This window comes from Hylobates moloch, unplaced genomic scaffold (assembly GCF_009828535.3).
Source record: "Hylobates moloch isolate HMO894 unplaced genomic scaffold, HMol_V3 SCAFFOLD_20, whole genome shotgun sequence".
Classification (NCBI taxonomy): Eukaryota; Metazoa; Chordata; class Mammalia; order Primates; family Hylobatidae; genus Hylobates; species Hylobates moloch.
The window spans coordinates 4,796,661-4,809,238 of record NW_026652295.1 but is presented as its reverse complement, the minus strand read 5'-3'; the positions used below and the strand labels follow the sequence as shown (position 1 = coordinate 4,809,238).

Sequence of the window (12,578 nt, the reverse complement as noted above, 5' to 3'; positions counted from 1 at the left end):
AGACCAAGTGAATTTGAATCTCTGAGTGTGGGACTCAGGCATCAGTATCCTGAAGCGATGACAGTGTGCAGCCACGGTTGAGAACCAGTGGCTTACAATGAACTAGAGAGGGGCCTTGGCCTGGTCCACTCCGCCTGTAAGCGCTGCGGCGTGCGTGTTCTCCAGAAGGCTAGTCTCTGGGCAAGCTGTCTTTAGTTTTTGTGATGACTTTCCCTGATCTCGGGATCTCTCTAAATTCAATCTTTCTTATGGTGATTATTTTTATTCTGTTGCACTTTTACCGAGTTTCAGACTCTGTTTATAAGTTTTGTTTTAAATTAAACAATGAAAGTTTTACTGCAACTGAAAGTTTCATGTGCTTCCACCCAGTGGAGTAGAGTGCATACTCCTGATGAGGCTCTTTGGGGTTCGGGCTGATATCACAAGACAATATCCTTAACAACCAAGTAGAATAACAGGGCTTAGTGCCAAAAGAATACCAGAGACATGTCCTCAAGAATGGAATCGTCATCTGAGGGAGATGTTATTTAACATTCTTTTGGAGGCATTTTTGTAGTGCAGCTGAGGGTTTGCTACCCATACAAATTGTGGCTCATCCATCCTGCACTTCTGGAGACAGGCTTATCATGTAAACCCTGGCAATAAGAATATCCACAGTGTCCTATATATTTATAGCAGGCATTTTCCCAAGCAGGATTCCAAGTACGTGTACAGTTATTAAGAAAGTCACACACCTTCTCTCCTTTCAGGGGGAATTTGTGGGAAGAAAAGATTAATATACCTATATACCAAGAAAGATACATGTAAAATTTTTTCAGCCCTTCAAGATTGTTGTTATGAATATGCTGTAGACCAGTCTGTTTTGAAACTGTGTTGCAGCCCTCAGCATCACAACTTGTTCTCAATATCAACTCTCTCATGGCACCTTGGGAGCAGCAAGGAGACCTGTAGAAGCAAAACAAGGCAATGGCTTTTGGGAGCTGACCCAGTGACAAATGCTAATACCCTGGGCCAAATGTCCTAGCATCCAAAGGAACTGGATGGCACAGCTTAAATTGGGATGGGTTGGCCAGACCAGAACACCAAAGTTTTTTCAAGCAATTGCCTGGCAATTCCTGGTGATTTGAGAAAAATTGAGATTTTTCTCAACTTCAGGGCCATTCAAGGTTCAGCCTGTTGATGGAAATCTCTGTGACAGTTTCAATCTGGTAGTGACTGTTCTTCCCTACAATACTGTGTAGATTTCACAAAAGCATGTGTGACAGCTTTATTGAGATGTGATTCACATACCACAAAATTCACCCATTTAAAGTATACAAGTCAGTGGTTTTTAGTATATTCAAAGTTGTGCAACCATCACCATGATCAATTTTAGAACATTTTCATCACTGCAGAAAGAAACCCCATACCTATAGCTATGACTCCCCATTTTCCCCCAACCCACTCTTCCCTAGCCCTAGCCAATCATCAGTCTACTTTCTATGTCTGTGGATGAAATTTATATTCACGACTGGCCTCTTTCACTTAGCATAATGTTTGCAAGGTTCATCCATGTTGTAGCATAAGAGAGTACTTCCTTCCTTTTTAATGCCAAATAATCTTCCATTATATGGATAGACTGCATTTTATTTATCCATTCATTTGTAGATGAACATTTGGGTCATTCCCACTTTTTTGCTCATGTGAATGATGTTACTGTGAACATTCATATGCCAGTTTTTGTGTGGCCATATGTTTTCATTCCTCTTGTATATATACTTAGGAGTGGAATGGCTGGGTCATATGGTGACTCTGTTTTAACTTTTTGAGGAATTACCTAGTCTTTTTCCAAAGTGGCTAGACCATTGTGCATTATTACCACCAGCAAGGTATAAGGGTTCTAATTTTGCCACATTCTTGTAAACGCTTGTTTTTTTTCTGTCGTTTTGATTATAGCCACCCTAGTGGGTATGAGTGGTGCGAGATATACCTTTTATACATAAAAACAACCAGATCTAGATTAGAAGGCTAACTTTGGCCTAGTTACCCTTTAAGGAAGGTTAAGATGGTGAGGAGGTGGGGGTGGACATGGACCTTAGGCCAGTCCTCTGTATCTAAACTCAATTCTCTGTGCTTGGAAGAGATGGGTATCACTGGGCAATGAGGTTTAGATAGCCGGGGGCTAATTCAGAGCATCTGGAGCTCTGGGTAAGAATCCTGTCTCTCACTGCTCCCTGTGGCCCTCCCTGAGCTGCAGTGGAAGAGAATGACCTCCAGATGGACAAGAGTAATGTGCCTTGCCTTTTGTGGTACCTCATAGAGTCCTTTCACACAGTAGGTGGAGGTTGATTTTTTTAATGTCAAAAACACAGACCTTCTCAGTGCTAAGCCAGCCAGACTTTTGTTAGCCTGATTCTTCTTGACAAACCTGATGCTGCTTATCATACCTCCTCTTTGAAACTTCATCTTTAGTCTCCTTTTTTCATGCAAAATATAGGCCTCTGTGACAAGTAGATATTTGCACTTGGGTGTTTTATGAGTACTTGAAAGCCGTGATGTCCAAAACTCAATTAGTTGCCCTCCCTTTCTCTTTTCTTTTTTTTCTTCGAGACGGAGTCTCACTCTTGTTGCCCAGGCTGGAGTGCAGTGGCGCAATCTCGGCTCACTGTAACCTCCGCCTTCTGGGTTCATGTGATTCTCCTGCTTCAGCCTCCTAAGTAGCTGAGATTACAGGCGCCTGCCACTACACCCAGCGGTTTTTTTTTTTTTTTTTTTTTGTATTTTAGTAGGGATGGGGTTTCACCATGTTGGTCAGGCTGGTCTCGAACTCCTGACCTCAGGTGATCCACCCGCCTCAGCCTCCCAAAGTGCTGGGATTACAGGCGTGAGCCACCGTGCCCTGCACTGCCTTCCCTTTCTCTTAAACTAATTTACCTTCCCAGTTCCTCCATTTCTCAGTAACCAAGGCTCAAATCTTCCCTCTTGCCTACACATAGGAAATGTGACCTTGATTAGGTTATCTATTTAAAATAAATTCAGGACTTTGCTCAGGTCCTCCAAAACAGAAGATCCCTGGGAATATTAAAATATCTTTTATTTATTTATTTATTTTTGAGACAGAGTCTCACTCTGTTGCCCAAATTGGAGTGCAGTGGCATGATCTCGGCTCACTGCAACCTCCGCCTCCCAGGTTCAAGCAATTCTCTGCCTCAGCCTCCCGAGTAGCTGGGATTACAGGCACCCGCCACCATGCCTGGCTAATTTTTTTTTGTATTTTTAGTAGAGACGGGGTTTCGCCATCTTGGCCAGGCTGGTCTTGAACTCCTGACCTCGTGATCCACATGCCTCGGCCTCCCAAAGTGCTGGGATTACAGCCATGAGCCACCGTGCCTGGCTGAATATTAAAATCTATTCTAAGATATTACCCTTTTTCTTGAGGTTCTGCATTGGCATATGCTCTAGACTTATATAATCAGGCACAGCCAACTCAGGCACTTGGCCCCTCCCCCCCTTTAACCAACTCAGTGTGTCATAGTCTTGAATCCTCTTGAAGACCTTCCTTGCCTACCTTATCATGAATCACCAGTAAGTACCTATGTTTTTTCCAAAGGACTTGCTTTGAGGTTCTGTTAGATATTCCTGTTGACTAGATGCTCATCTGTTTCAGCAATCTCACTTGAATGTGGAAGCACCCTTTGTTTCCTGGCAGCTTAATTTCTCTGCACAGTTACAGTGGTTAGATGTGTATTGATGAGCATTACTCTCTAACTGCTTGTGTCAAAGCACTTGGGAAGGCTCATCAATCTTGTGCTTTTTTAATTGACATCAATAACATGTTTGCATTTATCAATATTTCCTAATTGCTGAGTTATCACAGTGGAACTTCTATAATAAATCATGCCCACAGATAACTTCAGAGGTTACAGCTTAACATTCCTGTCACTATTTTGATGTATTATAAATTGTTTTTATGAGAATTTTTTCCTGTGAGAAAGGAGGAGCTGTACAGCAAGAGACAAAGAATTGAGTCACTGTCACCATATACAGTTATGTTAAAGAACCAAATCATTCCAGTGGAAATAGAAAAAAGCTGTTTCCCAAGCTGGTACAATTCATTCCCAAAAAGTTCGGCGTCATCATCTAGATTAATGCAAATATGTTTCCCCTGAGAGTGGTGTGCTGTGCCCAGCTCCTCTGAGGAAAGGCATCTGGACGGTCGGACAGTGAGCACTCTTAGGAAGGCACTGTACCGACGTGCTTTTCAGAAGAGGAAGGTCTGTGAGGAAGCTTTGTGAGCTGCAGTTACTTGCCCAGAGTCAAACAGTGATTTTGCAGAGCTGGAACTCAAACTCAGGTCTGTCTGAGTCCATGTTTGGACTCTTGACCTTTTAGGGACAAGCTTAAGCCCAAAGGAGGATGAGGCCTGGGTGTTAGAAGGCATGAATCTCCATCATCTGTTAAAGCAGGTAGAGGCAGTAGGGTGTTGGGCTTGGAAAAGCAATGGTTGTGAAGGCCCCAGTACCTGCCCTCCTGTACCTGCAAGACAGTCACATGAGGGAGAGTTAGACATGGTATCTGCGCCAGATGATGGGGACTGGAAAGGTAGAGGGAGGCCACTGCCCTGGGTAGAGGCAGTGCTGCGGGGTCGGAGCCACACTGCCCCAGCGTCCTTGAGTGACTCTTACCCACTGTCTGTCCCAGTTTCCTCAGCTCTGAGATGGGAATGTGGGAGCGCCTCACTTACGGGATCATTAGGAAGATTCACAAACTAATACCTGACAAGTGCTTATGATGATGCTTGGGGCATACGAAGTGCAATATAAGGGTTTAATGTTACTTTATTGTAAAGCCAGACTTTCAGTTGGTGTGAGGAAGTTTTTTTCTAAGAAATCATTCAATATTTATTCATTAATTCTGGGGATACAGTGATAGATAAGACAGATATAGTACCTGCCCCTGCCCTCATGCAGCTTACAATCTATGTTAGAAAGGGAATTGCTATGTGCCTCAGGTGAATAGCTGTTGCGCACCTGAAGGAGCCATTTCTGAGACCGTGGCCCCACCCTTTTCCTGTCATTGAAGATGCCCAGGCAGACACTGGGGTCCTTCTGAGAAGGGCTTCATACTGTGGGGGTACTTTGTTTTGTTTTGTTTTGATGAAACAGGATCTCACTTTGTCACCCAGGCTGGAGTGCAATGGCGCTGTCTCGGCTCACTGCAACCTCTGCCTCCCAGGTTCAAGCAATTCTGCCTCAGCCTCCCAAGTAGCTGGGACTACAGGCACGTGCCACCGTGACCAGCTAATTGTCGGGGTGTTTTTGTTTTTGTTTTTGCTTTTGTTTTGTAGAGATGGGGTTTCACCATGTTGGCCAGGCTGGTCTCAAACTCCTGACCTCAAGTGATCACCTCCCTCAGCCTCCCAAAGTGCTGAGATTATAGGCATGAGCCACCGTGCCCGGCCTGATACTGTGGGGTTTTATAATGTCCTTAACATCCCTCTGCAAGGGAAGGTTAATTAAATGCAACCAATGATAACAACATCAATATGTACATTGCTTTACTTTAAAACTACCTGGCACCCTCCAGGTCTCCAGGGTGAGGTGAGTAAACTTCAAGATTATGCAGGGCCATCCTGTGAGCTGCAAGAATGAAAGGTAGGACTTCCACTTACAATTTTCATTTATCTATTGTATATATTTTAATAAGAGTGAGACCCTACCTATAAAATAAAATAGAATTCACAGTTTTTCTATATTTTCCTAATTTTCTGATTTAGCCATTTATGGGTAATTTTCAAAGGTAGTGTTTTTCCAAAGATGCTTTCACTTCTGCTGGAGAGCTTAAAAAAGAATCCTGAAATACTTGATGTTTTTATAGGACTTAACAATACTCTTGCCTTTAACCCTCCTACTAGCCCATGAGGTAGGTCTTATGTCCCACCTTGAAGAAGAGGGAACTGAGCATTTTAGAAGGTATGCCCAGTTCTGGCTGCACCTCATTTTGCCAGAGAAGAGAAATTACAGACTTAGGAACTGTAAAGCTGGTGCTCGTTACCAGCCGCATACCAGGGTATGCCTGTTCACACGGGTCACAGGAGATGCTGGGAGGGACTATGGCCATTTGTTCTTACTAGTGCCACCCTCTGCTCTTACCCAAAGACAGCACCCTTCAAATATGTATCCTTCAACAAGATTTATTAGGAAACTACAGTTGGCCAAACCTTTAGGAGCTTTCAGTTTATAAGAAGAGGTAACGTATCTTTTCTAATCCCCAAATGGAGAGTATGAAGCTGACTGTTACTTAGTGGCAAACTTTAATTTGGAGGATAGTCTCCATGTTTGTCCTCTGTCTCTCTCTTTCTCATTCTCTTCCCCCCACCCACCCCCCCCACACACACACGTATGTGGGTACACACACACACACACCCTGTTGGTTCTGTTTCTCTGGAGAACCCTGCCTAATATAAGATCTAAGCCTTTGAAATCAGACCTGGCCTACATAGCATGCTTTTTTAACAATCATATATTTCTTTTAAAGCAGATGAAATTAAGCATGAACCATTAATTTTGATCATCCGTTTTATTAAAATTTGGGAAATTTTAAGTACCTAGGTGCTGTATGTCCCTTTTCTGAGTTTCTCTTAATTCCTAACCGTATCATATCCATAGTATGCCCCTTTCTAAGTCACTGTCACTACTGGCTGCATCATACTTTCCAAGGGTTTTTAGTGATGGATTCTCAGTTTCAGCCTAGGAAGGTTGTCAGGATCTCTGGCTTGCTTTCTTTGGCTGTTCATCTATCTCAGCCATCAACATGGTCTCTTGATAACTTAGATTGTTGGTTAATTAGAGAACAGCTTTAGTTTGCCCTTTTAGCACTCTGATTAACTAGGACAGTCTGCCTCACTCTCCCTCTGACTTCTCTAAGATTCCCTGCTGCCTCATTTTCAAAGACCAAAACAGGAAGACAGAAACGCAACACACAGAATCCCTCAGCTGAGTATGAAATTTCTGGCCATCCTTCACTGTTCTCTGAGGATTATTAGATGCTTTGGGAAGAGTCAGAAAGAACCCTGCCCTCTATTACATGTTTCTTCAACTGGACGGCTAGCAAGCTACAATTTGAAATGGTCTTCAAATACTGCTCTTAACAAAGCTAAGGTGGTTTTTGTTTTTTGTTTTGTTTTGTTTTTTAAATCACATATAGTACATAGAGGTGCTAAAAATGGAGCTTACAGTTGTTTCTATTTCTTCACTCATAGGAGAAGAAAGCCCTTGTAACCCCAAGGGTTGTTTCCTTGTTGTTATTTTTGTTGTTGCTGTCATGTCAACCCTGTCTTCTTGTTTCAGGAATCTTGCATTCTGAGGCCTTGTGCTGTAAGACTGTGTGCCTGTTACCTCTGCCTACTGAACTGAAGTCCAAGAGTAAGCTCTTAGGCCCAAACGCACTTGGTTTTTTGTTTTCGAGACAGAGCCTCACACTGTCACCCAGGCTGGAGTACAGTGGCGTGATCTTGGTTCACTACAATCTCTGACTCCTGGGTTCAAGCCATTCTCCTGCCTCAGCCTCCTGAGTAGCTGGGATTACAGGCATGCACCACCATGCCTGGCTAATTTTTGTATTTTTAGTAGAGATGGGGTTTTGCCATGTTGGCCAAGCTGGTCTCAAACTCCTGACTTCAGGTGATCTGCCTGCCTCGGCCTCCCAAAATCCTGGGATTACAGGCACAAGCTACCGCGCCGGTCCTGGGATTACAGGTGCGAGCCACCACGCCAGTCCTGGGATTACAGGCATGGGCCACCATGCCAGGCCCTAAATGCACTTTGGATACAACGGAGTCCACAGCCTGTTGTGGATTTGATGCCTTTTAACCATGCACAGATTCAGAAGTTAGATCTCATCATGGAAGAGGACAGCAGGAACAGCCCCATAGAGGTGCAGTCCCCTGTGGATGGTGCCCCTCACAGGCATTCTGTCCTGTGCTGATGAGCACAGTGGGGGACTCAAAGGCCTAACTGTCCCAGTGCTGTGGTAATGATTAGGACCTCAGAACGGTTTTCGTTACATTTTAAAAAGTCCGTTTTTCCTGACAGAGCCTCAGTACATGTCTCTTTGGGGGGACTGAGTAAGGGGAGGGGTGCTTCCTCAGAGCACATTCAGGAAGCGTATTTAACACTGCTCTCCAGGCGAGGACATTATGTACTGGCCTCCTGCCTTGCCCACAGCCATTCTCCACCCACACAGCGTCCCTCCACCACCCTACCCCGGGCCATCTTCAGTCAGAAGTAGCAGCAATTTAAATGTCATTCACAAAGTCCTGTGGGGAACAGCCCCAGGATGCTCAGCAGAGGAAACACAAACTTTATATTGCTGAAAAGGTAGATTATAAGCCCATTGCCTTTTCTAATGTACTCTGTTTTCACATTTCCTCAATTGTCCTATAATATCTTTTATAATTTTTTTATCCAGAATCCATGCAGGCATCAAGCATTGCATGCGTTAGCACTCCTGCGTTTTTTTAAACTTTTATGACATTGATGTATTGAGTCCAGAATGTTCTCCAATTTTAATTTGTCAGATTGTTTCTCTAAGATTACATTCAGAATAAGCACTTTCGGCAGGAAAACTACGTAAGTAATACCGCATTCTTCTCAGCGCACCACATCAGGAGGCCCATAATGTCGATTGTACCATTATTGGTTCATGCTGAGTTTGATCATTTGTTAGAGTAGAATTGACCAGATGTTTACCCTGTAAACATACTGTTTCTCTTTGTAATTAATAAATCTGTTCCCCAACAACCTTTTACTCGGTGGTTTTCAGACCCATTAATGTGCCTTGCCTGAATCAGTTGTTACATTAGTGGTTGCAATATGGTGATTTTTCTAATTCTCTGATCACCAAGGTGTCTTCTTAATAACACACTAGGGCCCATTTTAATGAGAGTAAGTCCTAAATTACAAGCAGGTAAATTTGTCACTAATCTTATCTCAGTTCTCATTCCTGGTTTCACAAACTCATGATCTTAGCTCAAAACAGTGGAAATACTCTCTCACAACACATTTTCAGGCCTTTGAGTTACCTACTTCTCAGAGTGGCACGTAGCTCTTATTTCCACTCAGAGACATGGGGTCGATCTGGCATCAAAAGGACTTCAGATCACTTCCCTGAGCTGCCTGTGACAATCATCCAACCTGCCTGGACCACTGACGTGGACAAAAATGGAGACCTAGGTTCCCTTTCTAGTCTTTTGGGGATGGATCGTAACCTCTTTTTACCAAATGCATCATGAACTTCTCTCATGTGACTCCATTCTCTCTTGACTCATGTTGCTTTAATAGCTTCCAGTATTTCATTTTATAGCTTGTCGTTTGTTTATTGTTTCCCCCAAATGTTGAATATTTACTTGGTCCCTAATTTTTTTTTCTATTGCGTGTTGCCATAAATATCTTCACGTACATCCCTAATTTTCTTTTAGGAAAAATTCTTGTTAAAATAACTAGATCAAATAACGTATATGCTCTTAAGGCACATGAGGCAAGTTTTTAATACAATGCCTTTATCTAATAAAAACTTTTCACCCTTTCCCCAGAAATAGGTATGTATATACACAGAGGCAAAGTTTTGCATAACATATCTGGAAGTTCCTGAAGCCATGGGCTCAGGTTCAGAAACTTTAGTTTGTAAAATTGAAATCTGAAAATTCCCAAGATTGTATTATCTAAGAAGTTCTCTCAGGCTTTCTCTGATCCCAGCATTCCACAGTTCCAGACACTAGATTTAGCATCAGCCTTATGACAACACATGAGTAATGCATTGCACAATGGTGTTAACAACGGCAGAGTTACTAGATGGTAGGAATTTTTCAGCTCCATTATAATTTTATGGGACTGCTGTCATATATATGACTGGTTTTCGGAATTCAATGCTTTGAGTCACTTGAGAGATAGTCAAGTTATCACGATCTGCATGCATGCATGTGTGTGTCCCCCATGTGTATATTAGGGGGCAATGATTTTAATTAAATAAATATCATTTAATTGAATATTTAATGCCAGAGCCTATTAGAACAGATACGGTGTTACTACAGAATACCAAGTGAATTTTTTTCTAAATGGGCTTTTTCCTAAGCAGAGTTACATTGTGCTAAAATGTATCCATCCATCTGTCTATATATTAGGAGAGCATTTAGAAGCCACTGCTACTTAAAAATGTTGAGCATTCTCAGTTTGAGCCAAATTGGTTTTTTTTTTTTTTTTTTTTTTAAAAAAGCGTCAAGGAAATCAAATGCTTTGAGTCTATTAAGGAATTTACTGAGACTCCAGTACTATCTACTCTGTGTACTTAGCGTAATACTTTATTATTCCAAAATCAACTCAGAACTGATTCCAAGAAAATCCTAGGAAAAAATTAAAGTAAGGAGGAAATAATCCCTTTGTGCGGTGTTTGAGGCAAATTAGAAAGCAGGAGTCTCTGAACTCAAATCTGGTTCTGTCATTAAATCACTAAAGGACTTGGGAAAATTACATAAATTCTTTTTGTTCCATCTATTAAATAGAGACAACAATATCAGTCTACTTTTCTGGACCAGGAAAAGAATTCTTTGGGTCAGATCAACCTTTGTTATATAAAGATTTATTGAACACAGTAGTACTACAGTGAAAATGCCTGGATTTGGGGAGAACAGTGAGTAGATTCATAGACTAGGTGAAGCATGTACTGATTTTTTTAGACAGGTGATTTAGCCACCTTTGTGTGTTTTACTTTTTTGCTTTTTGAACTCTTCTCACTCTCATGGCTAGCATTGTAAACAAACTTAAAAGCTCTTAAAAAGTCATGCTCATCAACGAAATGGAGTTGTAAGTAGCTCTTAATTTTCCTGTCCTAGGCACCATGTAGAATAATGTAGAGCTTCATGGTGCCTTGTGGCTGGAATTTCAGTCACCCGAAATGCATGTCAGAGCACCAGGACTAGTGGCTTAAGCTGGCCTTCAGACAGTTGTGCTGGAGCAGCATAAACTCTTGAAGTCACAGATCTGCTTTCAAATCCTAGGCTAACCACTAACCTTAGGCTAACCACTTAATTTCTCCAGAACACATAAAATTGGGGCCGTTAGCCGGGCACGGTGGCTCACACTTGTAATCACTACAACCTCCACCTTCCCGGTTCAAGCGATTCTCCTGCCTCAGCCTCCCGAGTAGCTGGGATTATAGGTGCACGCTACCATACCTGGCTAATTTTTATATTTTTAGTAGAGATGTGATTTCACTATGTTAGTCAGGCTGGTCTCAAACTCCTGACCTCAAGTGATCCACCTGCCTCAGCCTCTCAAAGTGCTGGGATTACAGGTGTGAGCCACTGCGCCCAGCAGACAATTATAATTTTTATGTAGTTACATTTCACTTCATTGCCTTTGAATTTTGTGTCATGCTGAATTCCCACTCCAAGATAATAAAAATTCTCTTGCATTTCCTTCTGGTGCTTTTGTAGATTTTTTAAATGTTTAATTTTTGAACTATTTTGAATTTATTTTGGTATAAGAAAGGAGATAGGAGTTCAGCTTAACTTTCTCCAAAATGATAACTTTCTCCTGTCCTAGTATCATTTATGGAATAAGGAGACATTTTTGTCTTGGTCCAACATACCAGAACGCAAGGCCAGAACACCCTCAATTCCCTGCATTTTGCTTCCAAAGGAAACATCCGTCCTTTTGCTGAAGTGACTGGTCTGCTTTACTCTGAGTTACCACCCGTGATGCTGGTAAGCCTGCTCCTTCAGCTGTCTGCTCTCCTAAACCTCCCCTTCTTCCTCTCCACATAGCATCTCCCCAGTCCAGAAAGAAGCCTTTGGCTTCCTGGCTTTCAAGTCACCCTTCTGCCCAGCTCTTTCCCCTTCTCCTCTATCTGCAGGGTCATTTGCACTCATAAGCTTCACTGCCTCCCCTTAACACCTCAACCCCCTGGCATCCAAGCAGTAACCCCCCATGCTTTGCTGAACCAGCTCCTGCACAGATACCCAGCGTTCTGATCACCAAAAACATGTGCATGCCTTTGTCCAGTTTGACCTGTCCAAAGCGTCTGACCATTCTGGCCGGCCACTCCAGGAGGTTCTCCCAGCCCTCCTCACTCCCGCCTCCCCTTCTGCTGGCCCTGGCCCAGTCTCGTCTGTTGGCCCTCCCCCTCTGTCCCTCTAAAACTCAGGCACTCCCCAAGCCTTCATTATTGGTCCCTCTCTTTCCCTGTGATCACATCCACCACCGTGACACACCTGTCTCCTGCAAGGATGACTCTGAAGTCTGTCTCCTGTCCTGACATCTCACTTAAGTGTGGTGGTCCAGAGCACGGGTGTTGAAACCAGACAAGCCTGGGTTCAGATCTCTGCCACTAACCAGCTGACCCTGAGGAAGCCACTTAGTATTTCTCAGCCTCCTTGTGGGCTTGTCTCTCTTCCAGGACTGTGGGGTTGCTCAGGCAGGGACTAGATATTAGATTAGATTTGACCATATTGAATGCCCACTTGGTGTCAGGTGTTACACTGTGCGCTTTATGCAGCTCATCTCAGATGAAGTAGGTGTGTGTTTGTATTCCCTTTATATCTC

At 43.0% G+C, this 12,578-nt stretch overlaps 1 protein-coding gene across 3 annotated transcripts in view; it reads left to right on the top strand.

Moving 5' to 3' along the window:
- The window catches only part of LYRM4 (LYR motif containing 4), a 147,278-nt gene that overhangs the window by 56,541 nt on the left and 78,159 nt on the right, over nucleotides 1-12,578 (top strand). Inside the window, exon 3 of one of the 3 annotated variants that reach the window (XM_058432121.1) lies at nucleotides 7,447-7,691. The exons of the other annotated variants lie outside the window; for them this stretch is intronic. Coding sequence (XP_058288104.1) covers nucleotides 7,447-7,665 — 219 coding nt within the window. The 3' untranslated portion in view covers nucleotides 7,666-7,691. Of the gene's footprint in view, nucleotides 1-7,446; nucleotides 7,692-12,578 lie in introns of those variants that run through there. 3 annotated transcript variants of the gene reach the window in all.